This window comes from Pelobates fuscus, chromosome 5 (genome assembly GCF_036172605.1).
Source record: "Pelobates fuscus isolate aPelFus1 chromosome 5, aPelFus1.pri, whole genome shotgun sequence".
Classification (NCBI taxonomy): Eukaryota; Metazoa; Chordata; class Amphibia; order Anura; family Pelobatidae; genus Pelobates; species Pelobates fuscus.
In genome coordinates, this window is record NC_086321.1 from 29477218 (window position 1) to 29492092 (window position 14875).

The following is a 14875-nucleotide window of genomic DNA, read 5'->3' on the forward strand; positions in this document are numbered from 1 at the left end:
AGTTTCATGGAGGTCTTAATTTAACCGACCACACATGAGGCTCTTGCCCAGAAATAGTTCCATGAGTTCAGGTTGTGCGGTCGGTCTATTTCGGAAAGTCTCGAAACCGAATAAATTCATGAATAGTACATCCGGCTCATAGTAGCGTTTGTTCCCCTAATTCGTGGGAACAAAACTACTGAACAGCGCTCTCCTAGCTAGTCGGGAAAAGGAAGCAGGCGTTTGTATTGCTGAAGTAGTGAAGGGGGTAAGGGCTGCGCTGAAAACTAAAGAAGCAATAGTCTATGACAATAGAAACCAGACCAAATGGTCGAAATGAATAGACAACAGGTAGGCCTATATAAATGGTAAAAAAAAGTCTCACTTAAAACAACAGAAAAAAGTTAAAAGAAAGTCCATCCAGGTAATAAAATGTTCAATATGATAAAAAAAATATTCTCACTGGTATAACTGGATAGGGTATGGGTACAATCCTCGGGAGTTCATCCGTCCAGGTTGTAAAAAAACACAACAAACTGCCGATGGTGAAGTATTGTAAATCCAAGGATAAAATGAATAAAAAGGGAGATAGTACACTCACATTTGAAGGAGCTTTGGCCAGCTCTAGGATAAAGGGAGTTTATCTTTTCCTACTGAGAGCACTATTGCTGTTTTTTTTATATATCGTGGAGCACGACTCAACCAAGGCCTGACTGACGGACACACCTCTACAGTATATCCAGTAGCGGGGATTATACCGCTAAACGCCCTTTATCCTAGAGCTGGCCAAAGCTCCTTCAAAAGTGTGTGTGTTTATAGATGCCTCTTTAAAGTGGTTGTGCTTTCCTAAATACATGTAGCTATAGGTTAAAGGTTTTGAACAGGACACAGTGTTATTGGATCAGTGGTTGATTACATGGGTTTAAGTGGGTTGAACCCAGCAAGTTAGGGGGTTGGAGTCAGCACCCCACCATCTTTAAACTTCACCAGCTACCACTGCAGCCAAGAAATTTTCACTCTGACTATTTTGGCTTGAAAATCAGCCGAATGTTGCAATTTGAGTTTGAATTCATTACCATTTTCTATTTAAATAATAAACCCCAGTGAAATGATTGCCTTATTTGATAAACTCAAAACCTTCCATAATCTTTTTGAGATACAGCTATAAAGAGAGTTTTCCCAACCATGCCTGAAACAATATATTATTTTGAAGTTATCAAAAACACTTCCGAGGGTTCAAGGTGCTTTGTCTACATTACTACCTGCATGTTATTCCGCGTTTTAAAATTCATGGTGGAGAAAAAAAATAAAATATGTCTATTTACACGTCTGAAAATTCAGTGTATTTCATTAGAAATTTCCATTGGTGAAATCATATATGCATGTGATGGGGGAAATGTTATCTGCTATAGTGATCCGCGTCATTTTTATCCAGTAAGCCAATACCTGACAGCTCATAAACAACTACTTATAGATAGGAAAAAACTCATCTTAATTTTTGTTACGGCTGCATTTTTATCAGAAGGTGAATATCGGAAGCAGACAGTGATGCATTCATTTTAATTTAAGTATTTATGCCCGGTTTATATGTCCAATCCTTTCCCCTACTGCTTCTAATCCCAGTCACACAGCGAATGGAGCTGAGATTCAGGGACTACCATTACTGGTTATTTGAAATGATGATTTGCCAAGCAGAATCAATACAGTTTGATTTTCCTAGGCTAACTAGATCATGCAAATCTGAAAGGAAGCAAATAAATTGTTTTGACAAGTTAACTGAAAAAATGACATAGACGTCTAAGAGGAATACATATATGCAAACTAAGCTGTCATGTTTACAAAACGTTGGGGTTTTTTCTTTTCCTGCTAGTGGAGAGTGCTAAACAGGATCTGAAGTTTGTATGATGTAATGAAACTATATAATGAAAAATATCTCCCTGATATGATAATTTGTCATTTTGCTCTGTGGAGCTGGTTTATTTTACGGTCTGTCCTCCAAACAAACGGCTTCCTATAGCTGCCGCTGCTGGATCCAGTTTTCATTCTAAATGCTAGGGCTGTAGACCTTCCGTTTGACTGAAGACAATGCAAAATGTATACTACAGGGTGCATTTTTGTTTTGAAGTTTTCTGGAGACAGTTATTCACTAAAGTCTGAATTGTAGTAAATTAAAATAGGAATTGCAAAACTGTGGGCAACATAGCTGATTTAGAAAAAATCTCTGACTTGGTTATAGTCACAGCGTGGCTATTTTAGCCCCAGTTATTCAACTCTCATTGTAACGCACTGTATTAAGTTTTATAAATGTCCTTTTGTGTCCTTTTTCTCTCTCTTCATTTTATGGAAACCTTAAAGCAAGTATGTCAAACTTCTGGGCCGCATGTGGCCCACAATGGAAATATTTGCGGCCCAATTGCCTTGTGGCCACTTTGTGTTGTGGCTGCGACCAGCTGCAAGACAGTTTGATTCTGTTCTTCATGGCCGATCGCCTGGCCTGCTTGAGCAGAGAAAAGCAGGGCTGGAACTGGAAGACGGGCGGCTCATCTTAAGGTAGGGGAAGAGGGGTTTGGGGGACCTTCCTGTGTAGTGTGCTAATTTAAGGAATGGGGGAAGTGTGTTAATTTGGGGGAGGGAGGGGGTAGTGTATCTAATTAGGGGAGGGAAGCGACAGTGTATTAATTTTAGGGAGGAAGCACTGTATTAATTGGGGGGGCAGGGGGCCAATGTATTAATTTGGGGGAGGGAGGGGGCAGTGTATTCATTTTAGGGAGGAATCACTTTATTAATTTGGGGGTTGGGAGGCAGTGTATTAAATTGAGGGAGGGAGTGGTGCAGTGTATTAAATTGAGGGAGGGAGTGGGGCGGTGTATTAGAGTGGTGGTGTAACGAGAATATACCCCTACACGCAGGATCCAGCCAAACAGAAGACAGCACAGAGGAGAGATACGTCTACCGGACCTTAGAGTGGCCGGACTCAACGTAATAGGAGAAGTACAGAGTCAGGAACGATCCGAGGTCAAGGGCACAAAGAGACAGCGTAAACGAGAACAGTCGGGGTCTGGTACACAGGAATCAGCAAGCCGGCAAACAGAACAGACAAGGATAAAGCGAAAACGAAGTCAGAATACAAAGCCAAGGTCAAATACGGAGAAACACAACTGAACACAACAAGCTCTAAAGGGAACTGTAGCAGAAACCACGATAGGGCAAGGAACTAAGGGAAAAGGGTGAGTATAAGTAGCCTTCAAACTAATGTGATTGGCTCCTGTCACTTCCACACCCCCAACAGGTAAGTGTATGGAGTGATTGGCATGACAGGAGCCAATGGGAGCCTTTTTGCAATTTAGGCTCCCACTGTCTCTTTAAGAGCGCGCCCGAGACTCGCGGCGCGCGCTTAGCTGCAGGCGGGACACGTGACCGCATCTCACGGTCACTGCCCGTCTTCCTGTTAGGCGAGTCGGATGAGCCGCAGGACCGCGCGCGGCTTGAAGAGAGGACCGCGGCCGGCCCCCGGATAAGGTAAGTAACGCTACAGGTGGAAGGGGGAGGCAGTGTATTTGAGGGAGGAAGGGGGCAGTGTATTAGTGAGGTGGGAAGGGGGCAGTGAGTTAAATTAGGGTGAGGGCAGTGTATTAAATTGGAGGAGGGAGGGCAATGTATAAAATTAGAGTGCTGGGAGGAGGGGCAATGTATAAAATTAGAGTGCTGGGAGGAGGGGCAATGTATTCAATTAGAGTGGAGGGGCAGTGTATTAGATTAAGCGGCAGTGTATTGGATTTTTGGGCAGTGTATTAGAACGGGGGAGAGGGAATTGTATTGGATTAGTGGGCAGTGTATTAGAATGGGGGGTAGGGGCAGTGTATTAGATTGGGTCTGCATGGAGGCGCTGCAAGCCCTCCCCCTTTTCCCCGGAAGAGACTTTCAGTTTCTTCACAGTGAAAAAGCAAATCAGAGGCTTTTCATTGCCACCATGACACCATAACCACCATAAACCCCACAAACCGCCGTACCCTGGTTGGGGTCTCGCTGTTATCCACCCACCCTGAACCCAAGACCAGGATCCATCTTCCAGTGGGTAGACCTCTCCTAGTTCAGAAAGCAAAGCAGGCTGCTCTTACAAGAGCAATCTTTGTAAGCCAAGGGAGTATAGTGATTATAGCAAAATCCCCAAAGTGAATATAGCTCTCCAATCCCTCAAACATGAGCCTAGACTTCATAAAGGATAAAACAAATCTCTTTAATGGCAGCCACAACAGGCCTTATATGCAGGTCCCCATGCAAGGGGCACTCCCCCCTGGACCGGAGAGTGCATGTTGCATGCGTCCCAAAGGGACGCACCAAAGGGGGTGAGGGGGTAACGGGGCTCTTTGAGAACTGCCACAGGGCTTGCACACTGCGTTGGGAGATTTACCGCTTCTCACCTCTGCCCGCACGCCAGCCCAGTAGATCTTGAAGAGAATGGACGTGAGTGCTGGTAAGCAGGGTGTTCCAGGTTAGGATCGGTAGCTTTCACGTTGCTGAGTAGCAGCTTGCTTGCTTACTTGCAGTTTAAAACCTCTGGAGTCAGAATTATCAGCATTTTCGTTGGTTTATAGCTTAATTTGCAGGGAGCTAGTGTTTAGCTAGTGTTTAAAGTTGTTTAGTTACAAAGTGGCTTGGTACAAGGATATCACGGAGGTTCTTACCCGTCCTGGCCGTGATGGTAACTTGTGGACCTAAGACTTCCTTAAGGTGGGTATCCTTCAAAAGGATGGGCCAGAATTTTTGAATGGAATGTTTGACTTCATCCCAACCGGTGTCAAACGTACCGATCATCCTGATAGTTTTATTGGTGCTTTTTGACAGGGGAAGTTCTGACATGAGATCAGTTCTGTCAGAAGTCAATGCTCTAAGGTAAGCCCTCTTGAGGTATCGTTGGGGTAGCCCTTCTCTTTAAATTGTTTTCTCAAAATCTTGGCTTTAATTTGAAAATCCTTTAAATCTGTGCAGTTGCGTTGTAGTCTGAGATACTGCCCAATGGGAATACCCTGTTTTAATGGTCTTGGGTGGAAACTATCCCATTTAAGAAGGGAGTTTGATGCTGAAGGTTTCCTGAATAGGGTGGTCTTCAAAGAGCCGTCCCCCGAGATTGAAATCGTAAGGTCTAAAAAATTCAAAGGTGTCCCACCAAATTCAGCAGTGAACCTGAGATTTTCCTCATTGATGTTGAGGAGTGACACAAAATTATCAAACTCATTACTATTACCCTGCCACACTAGAATGACGTAATCAATGTACCTGTACCAAAATACAATTTTGGACAGAAAAGGTAGCAAATGCGTAGATGACTTAATGTTTTCTTCCCACCACCCTAGATGGAGATTGGCATAAGAGGGTGCACAAGCGGTACCCATTGTTGTGGGGCAGGCTCTGCATTTCTGTTTGTGCCTCCGGTCCCGTCTTCAACGCCTTTTGCGTTGGTGGATTTTAATGGGGACTGCTTCGCTTAGCTGTGGTGGAGCTTGTTGGGGCTGTGGTGGAGCTTGTTGGGGCTTCCTGCTTGTTATTTGCTTCCAAAATTGATTAAAGAGTCTGTCCAGCTTAGACTCAATATCCTGCCAAGCTTTGCTGGTACCAGGAGGACACGCGGCTGCCGCCAAATTAGGAGAGTCGCAGATGAGTATGTCAGCCTGGGCGGCTGTGCTCTGTGCGTCCATCAGCTCCAGACAGCCTCTCAGGGGTGGACCGGGATAACCCCCACCGGTCCGAGGGGGGGGGGGGGGGTAACGGAGCTCCTGCCGGGAAGTAGCTGCTCCTGGGCATCCCAGGATCGGGAGATTGGCCGCCTCTCCCGCCCGGTGAGCACCAGGCCACACTTGCCACGCGGAGGTAAGTAAGACTCTGTCGAGTTGCTGACTGCTATTAAGCATGTCGGGTCGGTCAGGTAGGAGCAACATTGCTGGGTCATCCCCTTCTGGGGTGAAATTCGCTTGTTGATAGCTGCGTAAAGTGAGATATTGAGGGAGCTCACACGAAGTGCGTCTTTCCTCCATGACAGTTAGGCCCCGCCCCCCGGAAGCTGCATTATTAGTGAGAGGAGGGACAGTGTAACTGCCGCTGATTTAATAGGGAAATCGATAGCTAGGCTAGTGTATTCAGTGTCCACTACAGTCCTGAAGGACTTATCTGATCTCTGCTGTAAGGACAGCACCCCAAAAGGCCCTTTTTAGGGCTAGAACATCAGTCTGCTTTTTTTTCCCTGTGTAATCTAATTGCAGTTGCCTGCCTGCCAGCTTCTGTGTCAGGCTCACAGCATATACTGTGCCCACTTGCCCAGTGCCACCACTTATATCTGGTGTCACAATAGCTTGCATTTAAAAAAAACAAAAACTTTTTTGACTGTAATATAATAGCAGTCAGTTTCCTTCACACGTGTGCGTTTCAGGGCCTGCCAGGGCACAGTGTCACACCAGTGCAACTCATATCTGGTGTAACAGTAGTGTACATTTAAAAAAAAAATACAGGGGGCTTGTTGTCACCTTTCGGGGACCCTTGGTGTTGTACGTGGCTGGGTGGAGGAAGAGACCTTCAATGACATCAGTGAGGACAAGGAACGGGACATGGCTAGCTTGGTATCCAACCTTGTGCAAATGGGGAGTTTGCGGTTGTGCAAATGGACTGTTTGCGGTTGTTTGCGGTGCGTTAAACGGGGAGTTTGGTCTGTCACTGTGAAGCGGGCGTAACCCTTACACTACCTGATCGATACAACATCATACCTGATGTTTTAAAGCACGTTATTCCAAACAATTTAGGAATGTTAGGTGATTTATGCCCTTTATGGATTAAAACCAGACTCTGCATCAACTATGTAATTTTCCATGGGAGTTTTGCCATGAATCCCCCTCCGGCATGCCACAGTCCAGGTGTTAGTCCCCTTGAAACAACTTTTCCATCACTATTGTGGCCAGAAAGAGTCCCTGTGGGTTTTAAAATTCGCCTGCCTATTGAAGTCTATAGCGGTTCGCGCGTTCGCGAACATTTGTGGAAGTTCGCATTCACCGTTCGCGAACTGAAAATGTTATGTTCGCGACATCACTACTGAGCTGAGAAGAGCTAATGGAAGCTCAAAAGCAAGTGCTTTCAGCTCTCTGTCAGAAGTAGAGGAGGCGGGGTACGGTACCCAATGGACCGCAGGGAAGATATTAAACTGTTTGAAACCTGCTTCAGTCCTCACAATACATGTGCCAGGGCACTATTGACACCGCAACTACTCCAGAACACTGCGGTGGTTATGAGGCTTGAAGTGTTAATTTAAACTTTTGGTACCACAATACTCATACACAGAGGACTACCTGTGGACTGCACCCATAGAGTCACTTCCGTAAGTGGTAGTTATGGTGCATAAAATGTCACTTTAAGCTCTTTAATTATCTCAAACTCTTAGCCATAAAACAATTACATATACACACAAATAACATAAAACGGAACACGTAAAAGTATGAAAACTGTCACATTATCCCTACCACATGATAGTGTTTCTAGTTTGGCTTCAGGCCCAATTTCATTTAGCTCAAGTAACATGTACCCTACAATGGCAATTTTAGATGTATAAATGTTGCAATCTGTAGCACTCAGCATGTCTGTATTTTCCTTTTGTGTATGATAGCTATGACATTATCTAATAGGTTAAAGCATGATGGGGGGAAAAGAGGCATATATGCAAGATATGCCTGAGCTGTCTCCTTTTTTGGATTGTTCTGTTGTCACCACGCTTTTTGGCCTACCCATCCACAGTCCTGGATCCATACCTTCTATTGTTAGGAAGTAAAATATGGTCAGACAAGAATTAGCCCTTGTGTTTTTATCTGTTGTCATGCTCCCATTTAGAATAATGAGATGCCCTATATTTCGTGAGAATTCATAGCAGTCTCCATGGAAATGGTGCACATCTATAGTAAATGAGCAAAATTGAGTGGGGGCAAGGCCGGATTAACATAGGGGCTGATGGAGCTGCAGCTCCAGGCTCAGGCCCAGGCCCATGGAATAGGCCCATTTAAAATCAAAACAAAAAAAAAAACACTTTTTTTTTTTTTTTTTACACACTACTCTTAGGTTTGCCCACCTGGTATTTTAAGGCACAGCCAGTATTTGAGGCTACCTGGCCGTGAGGGTTTTGCAGTAATACAGGCAATACAAATGCAATTATTTTTCTCAGTATAAACATAAACAGATTACTCTGCAATACCAGCACCGGCCAGTAGGGGTCACTGTGTATGGAGAGAGGCAGGGATAGGAAGTTACAGCATCTCCCTGCCTCTCTCTACTCACTGATCCGCGGGGGAGCAGCTACACAGCACAGAGAGCCCAGACAGCAGCTCCCAGCCTGCAGAGACAGACTACAGGTATGTGAAGGATGGGGGGAAGGAAGCAGGGAGACATGAGGACACTGAGACACTAGGGGACACATGGGGACACTGAGACACTAGGGGACACTGAGACATGGGGACGCTGAGACACATGGGGACGCTGTGAGACATAGGGAGACACATTGGGACATGGAAACGCTAGGGACACAGTGTCTCCCAGTGTCCCCATGTCTCCCAGCCAGTGTCCCTGGTGTCTCAATGTCCCCATGGCTCCCAGTGTCTCTCTGTGTCCCCATGTCTCCCAGCCAGTGCCTCTAGTGTCTCAGTGTCCCCATGTCTCACAGCCAGTGTCCCTAGTGTCTCAATGTCCCATGTATCCCAGTGTCTGTGTCCCCATGTCTTTGTGTACCTAGTTTCCCGATGTCTCCCAGTGTCCCCAAATGTCTCCCAGTGTCCCTATGTCTATGTCCACAAGTGCCCCCATGTCTCCCAGTGTCCCAAAGTGTCTGTGTCCCCATGCCTCTCAGCTAGTTTCTCAGTGTCCCCATGTCTCCCAGTGTCCCCTAGTCTCCCAGTGTCTGTGTTCCCATGTCTCTCAGTGTCCCTCGTGTCTTAGTTTCCCCAAATGTCTGTGTCCCCATATCTCGCACTGTCTGTGTCCACATGTCTCTGTGTCCCTAGTGTCTGTGACCCCATTTATCCCAGTGTCCCCAAATGTCTGTGTCCCCATGTCTCCCAGTGTCTCCATATCTCCCAGTGTCCCCCTGTCTGTATCCACACGTGCTCCCCAGTGTCTCCCAGTATCCTCAAGTGTCTCCGTGTCCTCGGGTCTCTCAGTGTACCCATGTCTCACTGTGTCCCCATATTTCTCAGTGTCCGCTAGTATCCTAGTGAGACGGGACACACTGAGACATAGGGACACTGGGAGAAATGGGGACACTCTGAGACTAGGGGACTGGGCAACATGAGGACTCTGACACCGTCATACATAGGGACACTGATGCCCGGCTGGCCTTCCAATTCTTTAGACAGACATGCCCCCTTTGCAACACAACAGCTCCTAAAAGTGCAGTGTGGAATTGCAAACTTAGTTTTTAATCATTTCTGATATGTAAAATTAATATATACAAGTAAATAAATTTGTTTTTTTACTATTGTTACAGAAGCCAAAATGGATTGTTCAGATGAAGATCCCTTTAATTATGTATCGCTGGATTGCGTGCTCGACATGTTCCCAGGAGATTTAGAATATCAGCATATCCTTAATGACATTGATGAGAAATTGAAAGATAACGCCCAATGGTAATGTTGGATGTATTTCTAATTTGGTTTGTATTAATTTGCTAAATATGGAGTTGTTGCTTTTTTTTTTCTCTCCCTACTTTTAAAGGGACACTAATAGCACCCAGACCACTTCATCTCAGTGACACTGTCGTTTTGATCCTGCGATGTAACGGGGCCATTGTGGACTAAACCTACCCTCAATGTCTGTCACCCTGACAGCCATTAGATGGTGCTTCCTCGTCGAGGACAGAATTAATCTCTGTTCTTGGTGCTCGACATCCTTACGCATTGCAGGCAGCTTGCAGCAAAGCATTTGATTGGGTGAGCACAACACTTGCAGAGCATGCACTTTTTGGCCACAATGCTTCTCTATTAAAAGTATTTGATTGGACAAGAAGTTAAAAAGTTACCAAGCATGATCATGAAAGAGAAGGTGGGTTGGGCTGCTGCAAAGACTTTTTCTTGATGCTGGACGAAACATAGAAAATAGTTTTTTCTTTTTAAAGAGTAAAAAGAAGGGTGCTGCTTTAAGGAACCATTAATATTTAATATATACAATGTAGATCTTAAAGGTACAACACACATTTTCTCATTTTCTTACACCTATGACCTGGTATGAGTTAACCTGCAAATGAGCAGAGTCTGAATTTTTGGTTCTGTTGTGGAGATATAGACACTCCACTGTCGCTGAGAGTACTGTAAGGAGGGAATTGTATTGTCAGATCACTAGTGCCACACAAGCTTCAAGCCCAGCCGTTTACTAGAAGCAGCTTTTTCAATCAAGGTCATTAACTAAAGTGTAAATTGTTGTAAATTGTCTTATTTCAACTCAAAATAGTCAAATTGAAAACATAGAAATCATGTATTAGATGCCATTTTGGTTACTGTAACACACTAATCTGCCATGCAAACATGTATGATTTTTATAATGCTATTCAGTGAATTTGTGATAGGAGTCCTGAACAAGCACAAGTTTAAAAAAATAAAGACTTGGACATTAAAACAATTGACAGTGTGCTGCTATAAGCCATCTACAAAACCAATTAGGTTATAGACACTATAGTCACCAAAACGGGGGCGGAGCTTGACGCCTCTATGTGGCATCGGATGAACAGAGACTACATTGTCTTTTTCCTGTCACTATTGGGTTTTCTGTTCTCCTCTCTGAGCTTTTCAGGAATGTTGCATACCCAGTGGCCATGCAAGCTATGTTGCTGTTACTTTTAGTTTAGCAGGTTTCCTCTTGTTTGTAATATCTCACCTTAGCCTACCTGACTTAGCATATAGCTTGGATTCTGAAACAACACAGGCAAGTAGTTAAGCTAATACCTGCCACTAGGCTGTACATCTCGCTAACATACATTTCACTACTACCACTCGGTTGACAGCTTGGCCTAACTCCTGCATACAAGTCTATATACTTCTGACCAGATTACTACGCTATGCTATACAAGTGAGCTAGTAGGCTAAGCAACTCTCCTATTGTGCTACATCCCTGCACTCCCATTATACTTAAGCCTATTACACATGGGCGTCCGGAGGGGGTGTGTAGATCATGTCGTCTCACTGCTCAATTCTCTGCCATTTAGGAGTTAAATCAAATTTGTTCTATTTATACAACCCTAGTCACACCTCCCTGCATGTGACACTTCCTGTAGAGCGAGAGATCTAATGATTAAACTTACTTTATTGCACAGTATGTTTAATTTTGAATTTATTATCTCCTGCTCTGCTAATAGCCTTCTAAACCCTGCAGGAGCATCCTGTGTATGATTACATTTCAATTTACAGAGCAGAAAAAAAAGTTTATATCTGACTAAAAATGAAACTATTTTGTCATGCAGAGGAGGTGTGGCTAGGGCTGCATAAACATAAACAAAAATGTAATTCTTAAAGGGACACTATAGGCATCCAGACCACTTCACTGGTCTGGGTGCAGTGTCCCTATTGCATTTAGTAATGCAATGTTAAACATTGCAGTTCCAGAGAAATCCAGTCTTTCTGGATCCTAACGGACCTTCGGTCCAGTAACTGACGCTGGACGTCTTTAATGCCATCCAATATCAGATTTTTCCCGATAGGAAAGTAATGATTCGATGCTTTCCTATGTTGAGGTCAGATGCAATTCCCGCGCATGTGCATTAGTGCCAGAGACCAGAGCTCGTAGCGGGACTAAGGAGGAGGCGGAGACGCGACCCAGCGCTGAGGTACATCGGCATTCGGGTAAGATAAGCAAATAAAGGGGCTAAAGTATCCATATAAATGGCAGACTACAGGGGCAGGATCTATACACTAGAAAAGCTTCATTAAGCTAAAGTTGTTTTGATGCCTATAGTATCCCTTATTAATCGTGATGCATAATAGTATTTCTGATTTTGTTTTGCGGTACCAAGAAAAGTTTTGGTTTGTTTGTTCTTTTGTTTGTTAATGGTGGTAATATTGAATAAAAACTTATAATAATACCACTTAGTTTTAGAACATCAACTGATAAAACAGTCATTTAAAATTACATTTAAAGGGACATTATAGTCACCAGAACAACTACAGCTTAATGTAGTTGTTCTGGTGAGTATAATCATTCCCTTCAGTCATTTTCATGCAAACGCTGCCTTTTCAGAGAAAAGGCAGTGTTTACATTGCCCCCTTGGGACACCTCCAATGGCATGGAGACGCTGATTTTTCCTCATAGAGATGCATTGATTCAGTGCATCTCTATGATGAGGTGCTGATTGGCCAAATGGCGGTTGGCCCCGCCCCATCCCCTATGGAAAAGCATTGGATTGGATTAAAATCAGAAACTCTGATGATGTCACCAAGGAGGCGAATTGGGGACGGGACCCATGCCGGCAGACCCGCGCATCGATGGAAATTAGGTACCGTATTTTTCGCTCCATAAGACGCACTTTTTTTCCCCTCAAAAGTGAGAGGAAATGTCTGTTCGTCTTATGGAGCGAATATGAAGCTTTACTTACCTGTCTTGCAGCGTTGGCCGGCAGCACAGGGCGCACCGCGGTACTGGAACTTGAATTTCATGTTCCGGTTTCCGGCGGGACTGAAAGGAAGTGTGCACAAGCTGAGTGCGCACTTCCTTTCAGTCCCGCCGGAAACCGGAACATGAAATTCAAGTTCCAGTACCGCGGTGCGCCCTGTGCTGCCGGCCAACGCTACAAGACAGGTAAGTAATTATGGGACAAGGGGAGGGGGACATTATGGGAGAGAAGAATATGGGGAGGGGGATGAAGTCTATGGGGAGGGGGGGGATGAAGTCTATGGGGAGGGGGGGGGATGAAGTCTATGGGGAGGGGGGGGATGAAGTCTATGGGGAGGGGGGGGATGAAGTCTATGGGGAGGGGGGGATGAAGTCTATGGGGAGGGGGGGGATGAAGTCTATGGGGAGGGGGGGGATGAAGTCAATGGGGAGGGGGGATGAAGTCAATGGGGAGGGGGGATGAAGTCTATGGGGAGGGGGGATGAAGTCTATGGGGAGGGGGGGAGATGAAGTCTATGGGGAGGGGGGGAGATGAAGTCTATGGGGAGGGGGGGAGATGAAGTCTATGGGGAGGGGGGGAGATGAAGTCTATGGGGAGGGGGGGAGATGAAGTCTATGGGGAGGGGGGGAGATGTAGTCTATGGGGAGGGGGGGAGATGTAGTCTATGGGGAGGGGGGGGATGAAGTCTATGGGGAGGGGGGGGATGAAGTCTATTGGGAGGGGGGGAGATGAAGTCTATTGGGAGGGGGGGAGATGAAGTCTATGGGGAGGGGGTGGATGAAGTCTATGGGGAGGGGGTGGATGAAGTCTATGGGGAGGGGGTGGATGAAGTCTATGGGGAGGGGGTGGATGAAGTCTATGGGGAGGGGGGAGATGAAGTCTATGGGGAGGGGGGGAGATGAAGTCTATGGGGAGGGGGGGAGATGAAGTCTATGGGGATGGGGGGATGAAGACTATGGGGAGGGGGTGGGTGAAGACTATGGGGAGGGGGTGAGTGAAGACTATGGGAGAGAGGAGAAGACTATGGGAGGGGGGGACACTATGGGACAGGGGAGAAAAAAAAATATTCTGTACAAACTGTCCCATAGTAAGAAACACTATGGGACAGTTTGTTCAGAATATTTTTTTTCTGGGTTTCTTCCTCTAAAAACTAGGTGCGTCTTATGGTGAGGTGCGTCTTATGGAGCGAAAAATATGGTATGTTTTTTCCCCTCTAAAGGGCCTGGGTGGGGTGGGGCAAGCCACCTACATGGTGGTTTTAACACTATAGGTTCGGGAATACATGTTTCCAGCTTCCTTCTGCTTTTTAAAGTGGTAATGGAGGAAGGAATCTGTATGTGCAGCATTTCTGCTTGAAACACTGCACATACTGCAATATCTGCACTTTTTGTGCCGTGGGCTAGTTGCACCCCCGTCACATGTGATTAGGCAGCCTGATCCGAGCTGCCTAATGTCAATTCTGTGCAAAAATTATGTCTGTCATCTGTGCACACTGTGTGCAGGAGAGAGACATAATCAGCTTCTACCCTTGCAGGAGGCGGTGCCTATAAGACTCCCCTTCTGCTACTAACTCTGTTGCACGTATCAACCTATCAAAGCATTGCTGCGGGTTACCATGGCAACTCTGTGAGGCAGCAAATTGCTGTGGCTCATGATAAAAGTCTGCATAGATGCAGAGAGAATCTCTAGAACACCATGGGACCACCAGAGAAGTTGTCTGCCCTCGCTGACTAGATGTAAGAAGCAGAGAGAGGGGCTCTTAAACATAAACCCCCCTCAAAATAATAATAAATAAAAACAATCAAACTGCTCACACTGTTACACACAACCTGAAGTACAGGTTGTTTTATTCCCCCCCCCCCCCCCCCCCCCCAAATTTATAGTTAAAATATGCGGATGCACTTTATATTCCGATTTGTCTTATATTCTGAAAAATCCGGTATTTACTTTTCACCTGCAAATCCGTAAGTATATAATTTGCCTGAAATATAGCCCCAGCCAAATGAAAATATACTCAATATAGTGTATATCGTATTAGAGATTTTGCCAATAGCATAGCACGTGCAGAAAAACTTGTACGAGCAAAGTAACATATATATTTATTTTGCAAGTTGTGTCTTATGCAACCCTTTATACTGACAGTACATCTGCAAATGGCTGATATATTTTATACACACATTTTATATGGGGGGGGGGCGGGGGGGGGAATTCCCTGACTTTTTCTTCAGTAGATTATTTTCCCTCTAGGTTATACCTATCACTTGATATGAGTGAGGC

At 45.2% G+C, this 14875-nt stretch overlaps 1 protein-coding gene across 1 annotated transcript in view; it reads left to right on the forward strand.

The window, feature by feature from the left end:
* KIAA0825 (KIAA0825 ortholog) overlaps positions 1-14875 on the forward strand; it is a 391566-nt gene that overhangs the window by 17826 nt on the left and 358865 nt on the right. Inside the window, exon 2 of the mRNA XM_063453688.1 lies at positions 9488-9626. Coding sequence (XP_063309758.1) covers positions 9496-9626 — 131 coding nt within the window. The 5' untranslated portion in view covers positions 9488-9495. The remainder of the gene's footprint in view (positions 1-9487; positions 9627-14875) is intronic.